Raw genomic sequence first — 16,934 nt, 5'->3', positions numbered from 1 at the left:
TGCCGCTTCCCCAGTTTAGGCTCCTACTGGAATAAATGTATATTTTTGTGTATTAAAATAAAACGGCAAATATTGGTAGGGACTTTTTTGTCTTCTCCAAATATCGATTGTGACATGTCCCTCCGCCCCTTTGCAAACCTACACCCTTGAGAAATGGCACCGGTGACTGTACAAAGTAATAGTAGTAGTTGTAGTAGTAGTAGTGGTAATGCATACTATTGCACCCATAAGCGTTCCCTGTACAATTCCTCAGTCATCCATGATAGTTCCATTGAAAAATTCAAGGAGGTTTTGAAACTTTTGCTCAATACATAATCCACTGTTAGAGCACTTACTGACTCTCTTTGATAAATATATGATGAATCTCAACAAGCTATTCTCAAGTGGTTGGAAATATGCCTAAAAAGTCCATATCTTGTTTTAGTTTTTTTAGGGCTAAATTCAGTTTTATTAAATGCGTGTACATCTTTATAAAGCTGCTGCTTCTTTGAGTTCATACTCATTTGTGATTGGTTAGTCCAAGCTGTCACTCACTAAAAGAATGAGCTGACAGGGGCTGAACAATAGTAGGGAAGAGATGATGAAAAGTATTGGTGAACTGCATTAAAATTACAAATAATAATTTGGAGATTTGACCTAGATGCCATATTATTACTAGCCTGATTCATCAGCCGGTTTCACTTCGTGGAAACCGTCTGACCTCACAGCGTTAAGATTTGTTCACTCGATGGTAGGCGGGTACATTTTTTATTTAACCAATCACTGCTATTTGGTCATGACGAATGTAATGCACCAAATCCTGTAGGAAGAAGAGCAATAACATTTTTCCTCTTTATAAAATTCACCAAATATTCTCTTTGTTTTGGCTTTAAATCCTTGATCTCAGGAATTGTTGCCAACACAGAATGTATGTCTTCGTCTCTCGACCACTTTGTTTACTGTTGTGCTGTACCACAAAAGGGACCCAGACAGACGCTTGAGTTTGACGTTATGGCTTCACAGCTCTTTGCTGATTGACCGATGTGCGGTCTTGAAAACTGTCTAGTGTATTCCGATTCCTGACCTAGTAGCTGGAGAGAAATGAATTGAGCGGAGGCACTAGGTGGTACCAGCCTGGATATATTATTACAGGAATGAGACCACAAATGTTATCTCAAATTTGATCATATGTACTATCCAATAAGTATAAAAAATGAATACATTTTTTGCCTCTCAAACCACTGCACACCATTATAACACCAACACATGGGATTACTCTGTGGTGAAAATCCAACTTTTTCCTTTCTTTTTAGATCCAAAACACATATAACTCTCCTATTAATTTAACTGCAAATGCCCCACGGCTCCTTCACTTTTCCATGCTTCACTAATGAGTAAAACCGCAGCACTTTTTTCACTCATTACTATTCGCATTAGCAGCTGCACACCTTTACAAATCTCCTCTCCCCTCCGAAGCCTCATATGTCTGTACGCCTCCTGATCTTACCTCTTACCTCCTCTCTGTGCATCGTCAGCAGATAGCCTTGGACATGCCTTCAGGGAGAAACTAGTGTATATACATTTAACAGTTGGGCTCTGTATAGAATCTCCCATCATGCTTTGGGGTTGTCTGCCCGGCTCTGTGAAGGTGCAGGGGAAAGGAGATCTGACTTTCCCTGAGAGACAGCTGTCCGTATAGCTTTGATTATCTCTTCATCGGCGTTGCTTTTATCACTGGCCGCATGCTTGCCATATGTCCACTGCTAGCATGAGGAAAAGGATGATAGAGAATGAACACAATCGCACAAGACAAGACATGAAATTGGATCGAAAAGAAAGAGAAAGAAAATGAATAAATCAGTATACTTTATTTTTTATGCATGTTTGTTTTTAAAGGTATATTTATGTAACTTTCCTGATAGAGGCTTGTTTATAATGGAGCTTAGAATGTTCCACAGTATGGCATCCAATTTTTATTCTTCCATGCATTTATTCTATTTCAGATGTTTGTGTTGTTAAAGGGACAGTTCAGAATTTTGGACATAGGGCCTCATTTCCTAGTGAGCCAGAGTGTTGCAGACATGTGGAGACACTTTTTAAAAACATTCCATCCAGTCCTTGTATTTGCAGAGGTCACTGGTGCTAGGCTAGTGCATGTCAATGGCCATAGTTATCCAGCCACTAAAAACAGTCTTACAAACTCCACAAAACACCCGAAGAAAATCTATTATTACACCAGACTGTTGATGTAAATGTCTGTGTCGATAGAATAATTTTAGAAGTAAAACCAACCTTGCATTTGAAGGATTTATGTCTGAGCAGCAACAGTGAGCATAGTGCAGATGGCAGTGGCATATCCTCCAACATGTGATGATTCATGCGATGTAAGGTTAGATTTATTTCAAAATTATTCTATCAACACAGTGCCGCAATTGTAAATATGGCAATAACTCCTCTCTCACATCAACTACTCTGCAGACATGGTTGTCTTTAAGCAGGTTTAATGATGCTTGAAAAGGTGAAACTGTATGCCTATAACAATTACAAAAATACACAGTAAAAAACATAACTACAAGGTTGTAAATCCACACATTGAAGGCAATCCGACGCTATTTTGAGAGCTGTGTGGTGCCCATGTAATTACCATATTACAATACTAGTACTACAAATCATCACAGTGCTGGACTTACAAATGATTATGACTGAAGTTGTTGAACATGGGTAGAAAACACATACCGGCGATGCAACCTCAAAATAAAGAAAACTGCCGACTCAAAAGGCAACTGTGTGCTGTCATGTCTGCTGTTTACAATCATTACCCTAGCTCAATAAAGTTCGGTTCAAAACATGTGCTCTGCTTGCAATTCCAAAAGTGTCCACTAGATGACACCATACACGGGCAAAACTTATAATTCAAAAGCAGGTGAATTATACATTTAAACGCTTTTAAACTACTTTTTATGCATAACAGAACAATCACAGACATTTACATGGACAGTCTGGTGTAATAATAGATTCGTTTCGGGTGTTTTGTGGAGTGGGTAAGACTGTTTTTAGTGGCAGGCTAACTATGGCCATTGACATGCACTAGCCTAGCACCAGCGAACCTCTGCAAATACAAGGACTGGATGGAATATTTTTAAAAAGTGTCTCCACACGTCTCCAACACTCTGGCTCACTAGGAAATGAGGTCCTATGTCCAAAATTCTGAAAAGTCGCTTAAGAATATCTTGAACTTAACTTGTATCAGTAATTCAGTTTATAGAAACGTGCTATATATGTTGCTCAATATGTCTTAAAATGATTTTGTCCACACATTGGTTCTGTTGCTTTTTTATTAAATGTGCACTCCTCTGATGTAATGTATATGTAAAGTGGTTGAACATCAGTAGACACTAGACATAATTAAACAAAATGCACTTTGACACACAAATCAGTCAGTGCACTTATTATTTTTTGTAGTGGTGTCAATATGTAACAAGTGACTTATGTTTTATTCCTGAAAATGGCCCAGATGAGACTGAAAGAGCAATTTTGTGTGAAATGACAGTGTAGAGCAGGAAGGACATTAAATAGCTGGTATCAGGAGCTAATGCACAGAGCCTGGCTTATGTGCTGCAGCTTAGACCACTCCACTACCAGGGAGCACTGGACTGATTTAAATTCACATCTGCTTTCAAATTTGATGTATTTTATGGTGATAGAAATTCTATCAGATCGGATCTTGAGAAAGTAGTCTGTTTTGACGACATAGTTTTATCCCGATTCAGTGCTTTTCTGTTGAATGGCTCAAACACACTTTTTTTCATTCACTCCTCCTGTTGGTCAGTAAGGGTGTGTAAAAATATAGAAATATCGATATATCGTATCATTTAATGTACAATACAGTATCGACATCGTAGACTGCTGTATCGATATACAGTCGTCCCTCACTATAACGCAGTTCACCTTTTGCGGCCTCGCTGTTTCGCAATTTTGCATGCTTTTTTTTTAAAGTGTATGAAGGCACATTGTGTTCCTCCCCCTACATCCTGATTGGCTAAGGGACTGTAGACCATTCAGTCTCCTCCGTGTACAGTACAGAATGTGTTCAGCTTGACAAATTGACATAAATGTTGGATGTCTACCAGTGTGAGTCTGAACTGCTGTATGTTTGCAAGTTTCCTCCCCAACAAAACCCACAATGTCGACAAAACGTTCTGTACCAACAAAGGCTCCTGCGGTCGCACCCAAAAGGCAGAGGAAGATGCTAAACATCGCACAAAAAGTTGGACTTCTAGACATGCTGAAGGAAGGTAGAAGTTACGCGGCTGTAGGGCTCCATTACGGAATAAATGAATCTTTGGTTCATTACATAAAGAAGGAGGAAAATAACATAAGGACAACAGCAGCAATAAGTTTTAAGAAGGATGCAAAAAGGGTTGTAACTGTCCTGTCTGAGAAAAGTGTATAAAGTGTGTGATGATGGGTTTAACAGCCTTAAAACATCTATAATAATTGTAAAAAATAAAGCTGACTACTTCGCGGATTTTGCCTATTGTGGGTTATTTTTAGAACATAACCCCTGCAATAAACGAGGGACCACTGTGTCACCAAGAGTATTTTTTGGTATACTTGACCAAATTATTTTGTTACAGAGCTACAGTTTTGCTGCTTGTTTAGAGAAAGGAAACTTGTGTATGCGACACATTTGACATTTTCACTGTTTTGAGGATTAAAATGTTTCATATGAAATTCATGCAAGAAGTGATTTAACAAACACTTTTAAAATCACCGCCATGATTTAGCCTTTATTTTTATTGAACTGTACGAAATGATTTGAAATATATCATATTGAATCCTATCGAATTGAAAGCCCACTGTATTGAGGTATGTATCGTACCTTGATGATATCCGATTGGTCAGCCTCTTTCATGCCCTGAGTGAGTAAATAACAGTTACTCCTTAATCCAAGATATAAACATACTAACTCCATGAATTATGATCAAATGTAAAAAAAAAAAAAAAAGATATTCTCAGTTGTAAGAAATTGTGTTATGATTTTTATGATTCTTTTTGACATCTCATCTAATCCAAATGATTCTCTCTTTTTCATGTCCAACCCTGGCCTCAGTCTTCTGTTGAACACAAGCCTCTCCTGTCATGTTTCACTCCTCTCACAGAATCAGTGTAAGTGCAGCTCACCGGGGGATTTGTGAGGTCTGCTAACGCCCAAACATCAGAGCCCACCTACCGTGTGCCGAGAGGAGCAGACATGTTAACTTTAAACCACGGACCCCCTCCGCTCCTGTCTCACCAACCCCACTCTCCTTTTGTGTCAAACAAGCTTGTAACAGCATCGTGCCAACCTTGGCCCAATCTTTCACAGTTATTAAGTTGGATTTTGTGTTATTTATTTGATTTATTTATTTTCACTTTTACACTTTGACTTTTTGACGTGTGATAGTCGTCAGTGGGAGAGGGGCTGAAGGATATGGCGCATTAGGATAATAAGTGAGATTCTGGAGAGCACCTCATCAGCAACTCATCAACGCTGCACGATTAAAGCTGTCAGCCTTGACCCCAGTGACCTCCAGGGATTTACAAACTTCAGTGTGAGCCCACAAGTGAAACTAATCACTTCTAAATAGTGAGTGAGCATGGATATTATCTTGAGGCCAGAAGTAATGGCATCAAGTGAGACCTGCATAATGTTATGACTTTGCTTGGAATTTCTGCAGGATGGTGTTAAGTGTATCTGTCTAGCTTACTTTTGTGCAATTGTAGATGTTTGTGTTGCTAAAATAACATGCATGTTTGGGTCTCCACCACAGATCTGACCTGTAGTGTGTTGGTAGAGTCACCTGCTTGTCTTCATGGAAATAGATATATTTTACTAGCCTGATTCATCAGACAGTTTCACTTCGTGGAAACCGTCTGACCTCGCAGCATTGGGATATGTGTGCTCGACGGTAGGGGGTACTTGTTTTATTTAACCAGTCCCTACTATTTGGTCGTAATGTATGTAATGCACCAAATCCCATAGGAAGAAGAGCAATAACGTCTTTCCCCTTGATAAAATTCACCAAACATTTTCTTTGTTCTGGCTTTAAATCCTCAATCTGGGGAATCATTGCCAACACAGAATGTATGTCTTCGTTTACATCCATCTCGACCGCTTTGTTTACTGTTGTGCTGTACCATGAAAGGCACAGGCGCTTGAGTTGACATCATGGCTTCACAGCTCTTCACTGATTGGACAGTGTGTGGTCTAGTACTTCCAGGGTTCTTGCAAACTGTTAAGTGTATTCCGATTCCTGACTTAGTCGCTGGAGAGAAATTAAATTGAGTGGAGGCACTAGGTGGCACCAGCCTGGCTAATATTTTACTGCTAACACATAACATATTTATATCACCATGTTACCTTTTATTATTTAAAAAAAATCCAAACAACGAATTGACATGTTTTTCACTTCACTTTTGTTTTTGACTCTCCCTTCTCTTTGCTCCCTGTGTTAGGTCACTCCCCCACAATCAGCATGCATCCTGCTAATGATTGCACATAACATCAGTTTTATCCAGCTGTTGTGTACAGTTTTCTACCATGCTATATTGTGTGTTATGTATTTATAGAGAATTGTCATACCCAGGAGAGAGCACTAAAATACTCAAACATGTATGGATGACATTTAATACCTCTTCAGGCATATTTTTGTTGAGGGAACAATATTATAACTTGGAAGAAAGCAAAAAAAAAGCTAATCATTTGCATGATTTAAAGCCATACTGTGAAAAGTCTAGACAAAGAAACCTTTATGGGGATTAAGAGATTGTAGATTGTAGAAAGCAGAGTTTATTTTTCAGGTAGGGAAATGCATTTGATCCATTCTTCTTTTAGTGGCAGGTTAACTATGGCCATTGACATGCACTAGCCTAGCACCAGCCACCTCTGCAAATACAAGGACTGGATGGAATATTTAAAAAAGTGTCTCCACACGTCTCCAACACTCTGGCTCACTGGGAAATGAGGCCCTATGTACAAAATTCCAGACTGTCCCTATAAACAAAATAACATAAATACGTTAACATGCTATTTTTGACCAATTATCAGATTATCATGTTCATCATTGCGAGGTAGGTTCACTGCGCTGGTGGTTTATTTTCCAGTGCTTTTCAGAACAGCTGCCCTTAATATATATCATGATTTTGCCTTTTTGTCTATTACAAAATGCTATGTTTGTAACCTTGAAAGTGTAAAATTCTCACCCTAATCTCCAGCCTTAAGAGCTTTTACTGTCAGCTATAATGACTCAGACCTAAGTAGTGTTCTCGATCTGCAGCTCCACTTGTGTTATCCTTCTCTCTGTGTTCCTCCAGGTCCAACTGTTTTGAAGTGTTCGTGTTGGAAGGAGCCTGCACCTATATTCTTCAATTTTGTACTGCAGCGGAGAGCACAGACTGGCTCCAAGCAATATCCACCAATATCAGTGATCTGACACAGGAGAATGTGAGTCCATCCCCACACACTAGGCAAGATCGGATCATTTTTGGAGTTATTATTAAAAATACAGTTTGACCTGAAAACTATCTAAGAAATATTTTGAGATATTTGATCATTATGACAAGTATTTTACATCTAATCATGCAAATGTCAATCCACGCATTCACACCTGTCAAAAAATGACATGAAAAGACCCGGTGAGCAGTAACCTCCAGCAGCAAGCAGCAAGTTCAAAAGAGTTCAGTAAGGAGAGAAAGACTTAGATAAGCTACAGTTATTTTTAGGACTTTTTAGCCCTTGACATTTCTTTCGTTTTTGTAGAATCTACCAATGCGCAAAACAGTAAAATGTTAAAAATGTTTAAAAAAAAAAAGATTTCCAGTGCAAAGTTGCATAACAGAAACCATTGGCGGCCCAGGGGAGTGAAGCAAACTGAGCTAAAGTGTCTAAAAACAGGATTGATTTTTAAAGTGAACTCTTAATGTGGCCAATATCTACTGGAGCTGTTCCAGGACACCAACATGTTCCTGCTGGGCTTCCGTAGGTGTTAAAAGAAAGTGCACAAAGTGTGGAGTTGCAGCCTATAATATTGACAGGATAAGTTGACAAAAGAACAGGGAAAAAACAGAAAAAGGCACATTTTTGTAACTGCTGCTCTAACTTTAGTACTTACCTGCTTGTTTCTATAAAGATATCAATGCTTTGCCTGGAATATTCCACAGTATGGCATGAAATTAATCTATCTTTTATTCAATTATAAGGAGCTCTAATGCTCAAAAATACTTAAATAAATAACATGCATTCCTATTGTGAGTGGGGCCACCTCTCTTTTTGAGCCAAATGAAGTCACCTGTTTCTTTCCATGGAGATAGATTAGTGTAATGCCATACTGAGGAACATTCAATATAAAGCAATAGCAACATCTCCACAGAGAGAATATAGAACTAGATATAAAACACATATAACACACATCATTTCAATCATTTCGTTTCAGTGTACATTATTTAAACATCATTTACCAAACTGGCCGCTTTTCTTTATGTAAACATTAGAGGTGTAATGATATCCAAGGCTCACGATACGATATTGTCACTGTATGAACCTCACCGTTCGATATTTATTACGATATCGTGGAAAAGCTCACAATATGGTGAGGAGGCTCATGATTAGGAATGTAACAATATCCAAATGTCTCAGTACGATATATTTTCACAATATACATCTCACGGTACGGTATTTGTTGCGGTATTTTGTGGAGCCTAAACCACTAAAACTGTGAATATGTTACTTTTTCCTCTTAAAATGCCTTGGACAAGACTTAATCCAAAGAACTAAAACTTTAAATTGCTTAGCACTGTCATTTTTTCTTGTAGTCGACACTGAAATGGAGCAAAGGATCATGGTCTATGTCAGAGGTGGGCAAACTACGGCCCGGGGGCCATATGTGACCCTATTATCTTTTTAATCCGGCCTGCCAAACTTGAATATTAATAATAATAATTTTCAGTGTTTTAAAAGCCATTTTAAAAGAAGTAAATATCTTGGGATTTGAATGATATTTTGTTGTAATGTTTTGTAATGATTTTCAATTATGGGATATTTCAATAACATGGGATATGTTTTCTACATATCCCATGTTATTTTTTTTTTCTCTTATGAAGTGGATTACCAAAAAACTCCATCCATTCCATAAAATTTTAGAACCCTTTGAGTCCCACGAGTCAAAAGTTTTGCCCACCCCTGGTCTTTGTAGTTCCTTCTGTCTTTTTTTAGCTATTGCTGCACCGTAACTCTTCATTTAAGCAAAGAGACTTGTAATTCGATATATTGTGATGATCCACGATATTACTGTGAGAACTTTGACGATACGACATCACGATATTTCGGTTATTGTTACATCCCTAGTAAACATACTAGCAACCAGAAACCATGTACTTACAGAAGAAAGCAACTTGATTGAGCTGTCTGAAAGTATACAAGATAACAAAATAAGCAAGAATGAGTGAAAACAATTATGCAGTCAATGAACGCTCCTCTTGTTGTCTGTTTATTCCTCTCCCTAATGAAGATGAGATTGACTTGTGTACTGACGTGTTTTGCCGACAGTACATGATCCTTTGATAATTGTGAGGCAGCTGACACCGACTGGAGTGTACTGGGCTGACAGCTCTCATCCAGGGCCCCTCCCCCCTCGCCAAAAGAAACCTCTCTCATAGCTAATTAATGACTGCTAAGTAGTCATTCCGCCGCGCTCTGCTCCTCTCTCTCATTTCCTTCCATTTCACTTTGATTAACGCGCTGATGATGTGCATGTTACTGTAAGGCCCGCGCAGCTGCCTTCTTTAAAGCCACTGATTTGTTCGCGTCTGCATCACCTCGTCACGGTGGCGGTGTGATTGCTAAATGGCCAATCAGGAGGTAATTGTGGCGCGGAGGATTTGACGGAGCGCAACTTTTGTTTTAACGACCTACAACCTCCAAATAGACGGCTCTGACACACTCCATGTTAACATATGTGCATGCTATTGTCCGCTATAGGAAGTGCATTGTTGATGAGGTGACTGTGTTGACGCGGGTTACATGAATGCTTTCTATTTATTGCAGATTCAGAGGATTAAAATATGCTGTGTTTTGTGGAACTAATGTACTTTTTTTTTTTCTTTGCATAGATAAAGATAATCAACAAGTTCTGCTCTTCAGACGATCAGGTATGCCTACGTATCCAGAATGCATCTGCATATGTTACTCACCATATGGTAGATGTCTGTGTGGAGGCTGATTACTGTTTTTAAATTTTACTTGTATGACACATTTTACAATTATAAACGTCATGGTAAAACTCACAAATGTGCACTTGAACAAAGGATGTTAGTTTTCCCACAAAGCTATAATTTTTCATAACTTATAACTCTTTCTTGGAGGGAGGGGTGGCGGTGTCTACCACCTGCTCAGTGGTGTTATTGCTTTGCCTCCAATCTTTCCCTGTGTGGTATTAAACTTAACAATCTCCTGAATTTAAGTAGACGATGCCAGGTCAAGTTATAGGTCAAATCTGTAGAGAGGCAACTCACAGGGATGCATATTACTTTGGCAACAAAAACATCTATACTTGAATAAATGCAAGACAGATAAGTTTGATACCACACTGGAGATTTTCAGACAAAACAGAAACATCTCCATGGAGACAGACGTATCGAGGGGTAAGCATTCAAGTTCACATTGTTTGTAGTCATGATAGCTCTTAGATATTGAATATTTCCAGGACCACTTTATCTTCTAAACCAAGGGTCTCCAACCTGTAACTCAGGAGCTACCAGTAGCTCTCCACCCCCTTCCAAGTAGCTCACCAAGAGATTTCTGAATCATATGTACAGTGCTGAAGAACTAAGAATTAAGTGCTTATTATCAATGTAAATACATGCTTTTAACGTCTAACTTTGTGCACTAATAAATGGATAATGGTTTATGTTTCATAAGCATCTAACTGTTCCCATCTAAAGCTTGCTGTGGCTCTTATATTTACTCATTATCTTCCAAACTCTAAAATTTATAGCTCTCTGGCATTTTTGTTTTGTAAAGGTAGCTCACCAGAGGAAAAAGGTTGGAGACTCCTGTTCTAAAATACAATGCAAATGTTTATTTAGAAGCCAAATGAACTTAATACCTTAAAAACGACAGTATTTTAGCTTCAGAATTATTTATTTTTCATGCATATATTTTGTTCTGTTCAATCATTTTGAAATATAATGCACATTATTCTCCGACTAAACAAAGATGCTTTTTCACCAGAACAATCCTTTTTCAAACCACCACTTATTTCCACCTATTATTTTGATTATGCATAAGCACAAATTCTAATAAAACAGTGCCACATTACTGCAGTTTTGCTTTGTGTGAACAAGAAATCACTACTATCTATGAACACCCATTAAACTAAATTATTCCTTCCTGAGTGCCTTTCTCGCACAATTAAAAGTAGTGTTTGTAAAGTGCATGTGACTGATGTAGAAATGGAAAAACCTGTGCTCCATCCCTGTTCAATGAGAGAGACTGAGAGCTCATCTTTGGCAGATCAAAGCACAGCCACTCCACAGTGAGAGAGTCTGCTGGGCCTCCTGATTTATTCATTCACTAAAGCTGCATACCTTCTGTTGAACTGACCACTTTACTGTACTGGAGAGATAGGGGGGCACAAAGGGGGAAAAAGATTAAATTGCGATTTTTCTGACAAGTACTGCGATTGTGAGAAGATTTGTTGTTTGTTAATCAATTTAGACTTTAATTTGAGCTTTGTTTTAACACAATCTGGCCAGAAGGAGCCAATTTAGCTCTAACTACAAGTCTCTCGCACATAAAATTGCAGTCACCAAAGTTCTCACCTTTTCTGTTGAAAATCAAACACCTTTAAAGAACCACGAATGCTCAGATTGGCCACAGTCTCCTGAAAATGTGCTGTTTAAATGTGTTTTTTCTTGAGTTTTCAGATGATCTTAAATCTTTTTTGACAGTTTGCATTGTGTAACCATTGTAACTGCTGAACATTCCACCATAGAAATACATGCAGAACACCCCCAGTGTGATGCAAGACTATTGCAAAGTATCTGTAAAAGACATTCGGTTTTTAAATAATTGCTTTTGCGATTTGATAACTGCTCCAATTGCGAATTCATCTTGAGTGTTACATGTTGTGTAGCTCTAGTTTGTATCATCTTCTTCACGTTGTGTTTAAAGGTGAAAATGTTCTCTTGTGTGTGCAGGTTGTCCACATGGGCTGGGCTTGTGAGAATCCAGAGGGAGGCAGCTCCAGTCGGACAGCGGCGTTCAAGTTCCTGGCACTGCGGGGGCCATACTTTTTTATATTCAGAACTCCACCGGTAGGAGTCATTTGAATTATAATGTGCATTGCTTGATTTGTTGATATCTAGGAAATCTGTCTTCTTACATTTTAATATCGAGATCATTTGAGCATGAGGCTGAGAAATATTGACAAAAATGAATCTCAAAAACAATATTTTAGCAGTCCATCCATAAATACTAAAATATGGCCTTGGTTCAAATATTCTAAGACTTAAAATATTACTTTATTTTCTGATCTATGTTATGTTGTTTCCTCATCAAAAGCATACCCAAAGTTTTGTTTTGTTTCATTCATTTAACACACAAACCCTGCATGTTTAGGCTGAATTCTTGTCTTATATAGAAAACACTTTGTTCCACCTTGTGATGTCATGTGGCAATACAGGAAATCAGAGGTGGGGACTTGCAAGTCATAACTTGGACTCGTTTCAGACTTGGGTCACTATTTTTTAGGACTTGAGACTTTACTTGATAAAATGAAGTAAGACTTGGGACTCAACTCGAACTTGAGGCCTGTGACTTGAGAAGACTTGAGAAACACTTTTAAATCTTAATTCTTTCTATTCTGACTGTAATGATTCACACTAAGATCTTATCAAGACATTAAAAAAAGGAAAAATTAACATTTGTACATCTCTTATATACTCTATAAATACTCATATGAAATATACTATCTCAAAAGTTATGAAAATTGCAAAAATCTAAGCTCTACAGTCCCTGACAAAAGTCTTGTCGCTTATCCATTTTGTAAAAACAAAAGCTTATAACGTGACTTTAAATTAATCGATTGGTTTTAGAAATGTCTCATATGAAGCTAAAACCCTCCCAAATTATGCTCAATATACTTAAAATAAATTTGCTTCACTGAAGAAAGATTGATCATTTAATGAACACAAAAAGGTCAGATTTTGACAAGACAAAAGTTTTGTCGCCTACAGAAAATTGAACAAATAATTTACTTCAAATACAAAAATATGTTGCTTAACATCAGTGAATTAAGTAGTGGTGCTGTGAGATCCATATTTAATATCTTGTATGACTTCCATGAGCTTGAAGGACTGCATCCATGCAGTTCGACAGTGATTCATATAATTTGTTGATGAAGTCATCAGTATGGATCAGCAGTGGATCTGGTCTTCAGCCTCTTGATAATTAAGGCTTTGGTCTCAGGGTGGATCTTAGGCATGTTGTCAGAGGTCAAGTTGCAGTTGATGTGAAGGTCTGGTGTGCTGGGGTTCTTTTTATACACACCCATTAATTGATAGATCAGTAACTGATCACAGGTGAGGCTGTAATCTAGGATTGGGTGCATCATATGACAAGGCGACAAGACTTTTGTCTTGCCAAAATCTGACCTTTCTGTGTTCATTAAATGATCAATCTTTCTTCAGTGAAGCAAATTTATTTTTGTATATTGAGCCTAATTTGGGATGGTTTTGGCTTTCATATGAGACATTTCTTAAACCAATCAATTAATTTAAAGTCAGGTTATAAGCTTTTGTTTCTACAAAATGGATAAGTGACAAGATTTTGTCAGGGACTGTATATGATATTTAAATTTAAAAACTTGAAATGAGTTGAAGCTCAAAGCAGACGACTTGGACTTGACTTTGACTTATGGACCAGTGACTCGAGACTCGACTTGCCTGTATTTGACTTTGGACTTGACTCAGACTTAAGGTCAAAGATTTGAGACTTGAGACTTGCAAAACAACGACTTGCTCCCACCTCTGCGGGAAATGCACTGTATAATCCACTGTGTTTATAAACTCAGCTTTGAAATTGCCAATTTCTACTGAACAAAATGTAAAAGGTAGTTATTAACTTGAAAACTACCACTTCATGACATCACAAGGTGCAACAGAGCATTCTGAGCTCAGGAGAAGTAGTCAGACTAATAAAAGGTTACTTAAACATCTGTGAAAGAAACAAAACACAACTCCAGGTATGTTTTTGATGAGGTAACAGCATTATAACAAAATTATATATATTCACGAAAGTCAATTTTGCATAATATATGACCTTTAAAGGATTATACTGCAAGTTTTATTTTTATCAGCTTCTTTTGCATATATATATTTTAAATATAGAGGATATTTTAAAAACAACAACAACAATCTTACAAGATACCAGAACAAGATATTACTGATGGTACATTATATCTCCCACTGGTCTTCCTCACACATCATTTAAAGTATTGTGGCTATACATGGCTAATTTCCATGGCCTGCTATACCATCCTCAGTAATTTGCTCTTCAGAGGCTCATCTGTGTGGGACCATACCTCATCTCCTCCTGCGCCCAGCCTTTATCTCTATGTTTGAGGCTCTATCTGCCTCAAACATAGACTGAACAGGAGGCTGGGGAAGAGGTTGTGAAGACAAACATAGATATAAGTGAAAATTTTAAAAGATGTGCAGTCCACAGGCTGACAGAAGAATGGCTATGAATCTATGCCACAGTTATTTCTTTTTCTCCCAGTAACCCATCCCAACATCGTTTTTCTACCTGAAAAGCTACAGATTTTTAAGAAAACATTAGGGATGTAACAATAACCGAAATATTGTGATATCGTATTGAGTTCTCATAATAATATCGTGGACCATCACAATATATCGAATCACAAAGTCTCCTTACTTAAATGAAGTGTTATGGTGTAGCAATAGAAATTTTTTTTTAAAAGACAGAGAGACCATTTGTGGACCATGATCCTTTGCTCCATTTCAGTGTAGACTACAAGAAGAAATAACAGTTCTAAGCACTTAGTTCTTTGGATTAAGTCTTGTCAAGATGTTTTAAGAGGAAAAAAGTAGCATATTTTAGCAGTTTTAGCTGTTTAGCCTCCACAAAATATTGCAATAAATATTGTACCATGAGATGTATATCGTAAAAATATCGTACTGAGAGATTTGAATGTTGTTACATTCTTAATCGTGAGCCTCCCCTCCATATCGTGAGCTTTCCCACAATATCACAATAAATATCGTACCATGAGGTTCATACCATGAGGTTCATACCATGACAATATCATATTGTGAGGCTTGGATATCATTGCACCTGTAGAAAACATATAATTATTTATTTTTACTTATTGTAATATTTCTGGTTAATAAAGAACAGCATTTTTTATAGAATATTTAATTTAGACTTAGACAGTCTAAAGTAGCAAAAATAGCAAGAGACTGGTGTCAAATAAGGCATAATTATACAAATGTACGTGTACAAGTAAAAATAAAATATAGAAATATAGTAATACAATCTATTTCCATCATATACAAGAGTAAGATGCCAACCCTTCATTAAACTTCACTCTATCTAGGCTGAACGTCTTTTCTAAGAAACCCTGGGGACCTCCTGAAAATCCCTGGGTTGGGAATGACTGATCTAAACCATCAGCCCCTCCGTCCACCAGAACGTATGACCACTGTCACCGAGTATTAGCCAATCACAGCCCCAGCACCACAGTCCTTAACCTTTACTCTCCTCATCCATCACATGAAACAGCCCACGCTTGTCATCTGCCTGGGACCTCCTTTAATACACGCTGACCACTGCAGATCAGGAACACAGCAGTTGGATTTGTGGAGGTGCTCTGTCTCTGTTCTGTAGCCGTCACAGTCAGTTTCATTTTTGTACTTAGAACACACAAACGGTTCTGATAATTCACAGAAATATGTTTACAACTCTGCATACTGCTGAAAGGAAAGATTCATGTAACTTTCCGATGTGATGCCATTTGTTTGTTTCAAAGAAGATGCTAGTGCTCTGTCTAAAATGTTCTTTAGTATGACAGTAATATTATCTGTCTCGCAATAAATTCAATTACAGGTGTTTTTATTGCTTAGAAAAACTGTGTATCTTTCTAAAAACAGGTATAAGGGCAAATTTGGAGCTACGTTCCATATTTGGAATTCAGACCGTGGGTATTTTAGCAACCAATCGAACTTAGCAAAACTTCCCATTTAATGCTAGCAGGAGCAACCTTGGGGAAAGAAGGCACCTGATTTGTCTATTATTACCCTAAATTCCAGACTATAAGCCGCTACTTTTTTCTCACACTTTGAACCCTGCAGCTAATAAAACGATGTGACAAATATATGGACAGATTCTTTGTTTGGCACATTGTCCATTCATATAAACGGTCTATGGTTTGGCATCACAGCGGATACGAGCAGCCTGAGTGCAGAAAATGCCGCTGTTTGTGCGATTACACATGGATAGTTTATTGCCGTGTGATAAAATAAGTTATGATGCTAAATTAACATTAGTGAGGGGGGATTCATATCCGTATGCATAAATGTCGAGAAGAAATGTCTCAAATTTCAGTACCCAGACATCCACTCATACCTGACTGATAGAACTAACCCTGCCAATGAGAGAGTCTGAAAATCTGCTCAAATCCTACAAGACATTGACCTGATACAGACAGAACCCATGGACAGGACAGAGGCTCTTTCTGCAAGAGACATGTGCAGTAGAGCGCAGGGAAAGACGGGGGTGATGCACCGAGGAAGATGCTCGTTTGATGGTGTTTTGATCAGTTATTTTGTGCTTCATACACACACCGTCCTCATGGAAAACACACGAAGAAATGCAGATGATGCAGCTTTTAAGTTAA

At 37.9% G+C, this 16,934-nt stretch overlaps 1 protein-coding gene across 1 annotated transcript in view; it reads left to right on the top strand.

Annotated features, from left to right (window-relative positions):
- The window catches only part of sntg2 (syntrophin, gamma 2), a 70,038-nt gene that overhangs the window by 38,455 nt on the left and 14,649 nt on the right, over nucleotides 1–16,934 (top strand). The window contains exons 9-11 of the mRNA XM_055159047.1: nucleotides 7,336–7,465; nucleotides 10,129–10,167; nucleotides 12,217–12,333. Of these exons, the coding sequence (XP_055015022.1) occupies nucleotides 7,336–7,465; nucleotides 10,129–10,167; nucleotides 12,217–12,333 (286 nt within the window). The remainder of the gene's footprint in view (nucleotides 1–7,335; nucleotides 7,466–10,128; nucleotides 10,168–12,216; nucleotides 12,334–16,934) is intronic.

The sequence above is a fragment of the Boleophthalmus pectinirostris genome, unplaced genomic scaffold, assembly GCF_026225935.1.
Source record: "Boleophthalmus pectinirostris isolate CB_2022bp ecotype Guang Dong unplaced genomic scaffold, ASM2622593v1 HiC_scaffold_10, whole genome shotgun sequence".
NCBI lineage: Eukaryota > Metazoa > Chordata > Actinopteri > Gobiiformes > Gobiidae > Boleophthalmus > Boleophthalmus pectinirostris.
The sequence above is the reverse complement of the archived record's forward strand: the minus strand, read 5'-3'. Positions and strand labels throughout refer to the sequence as shown.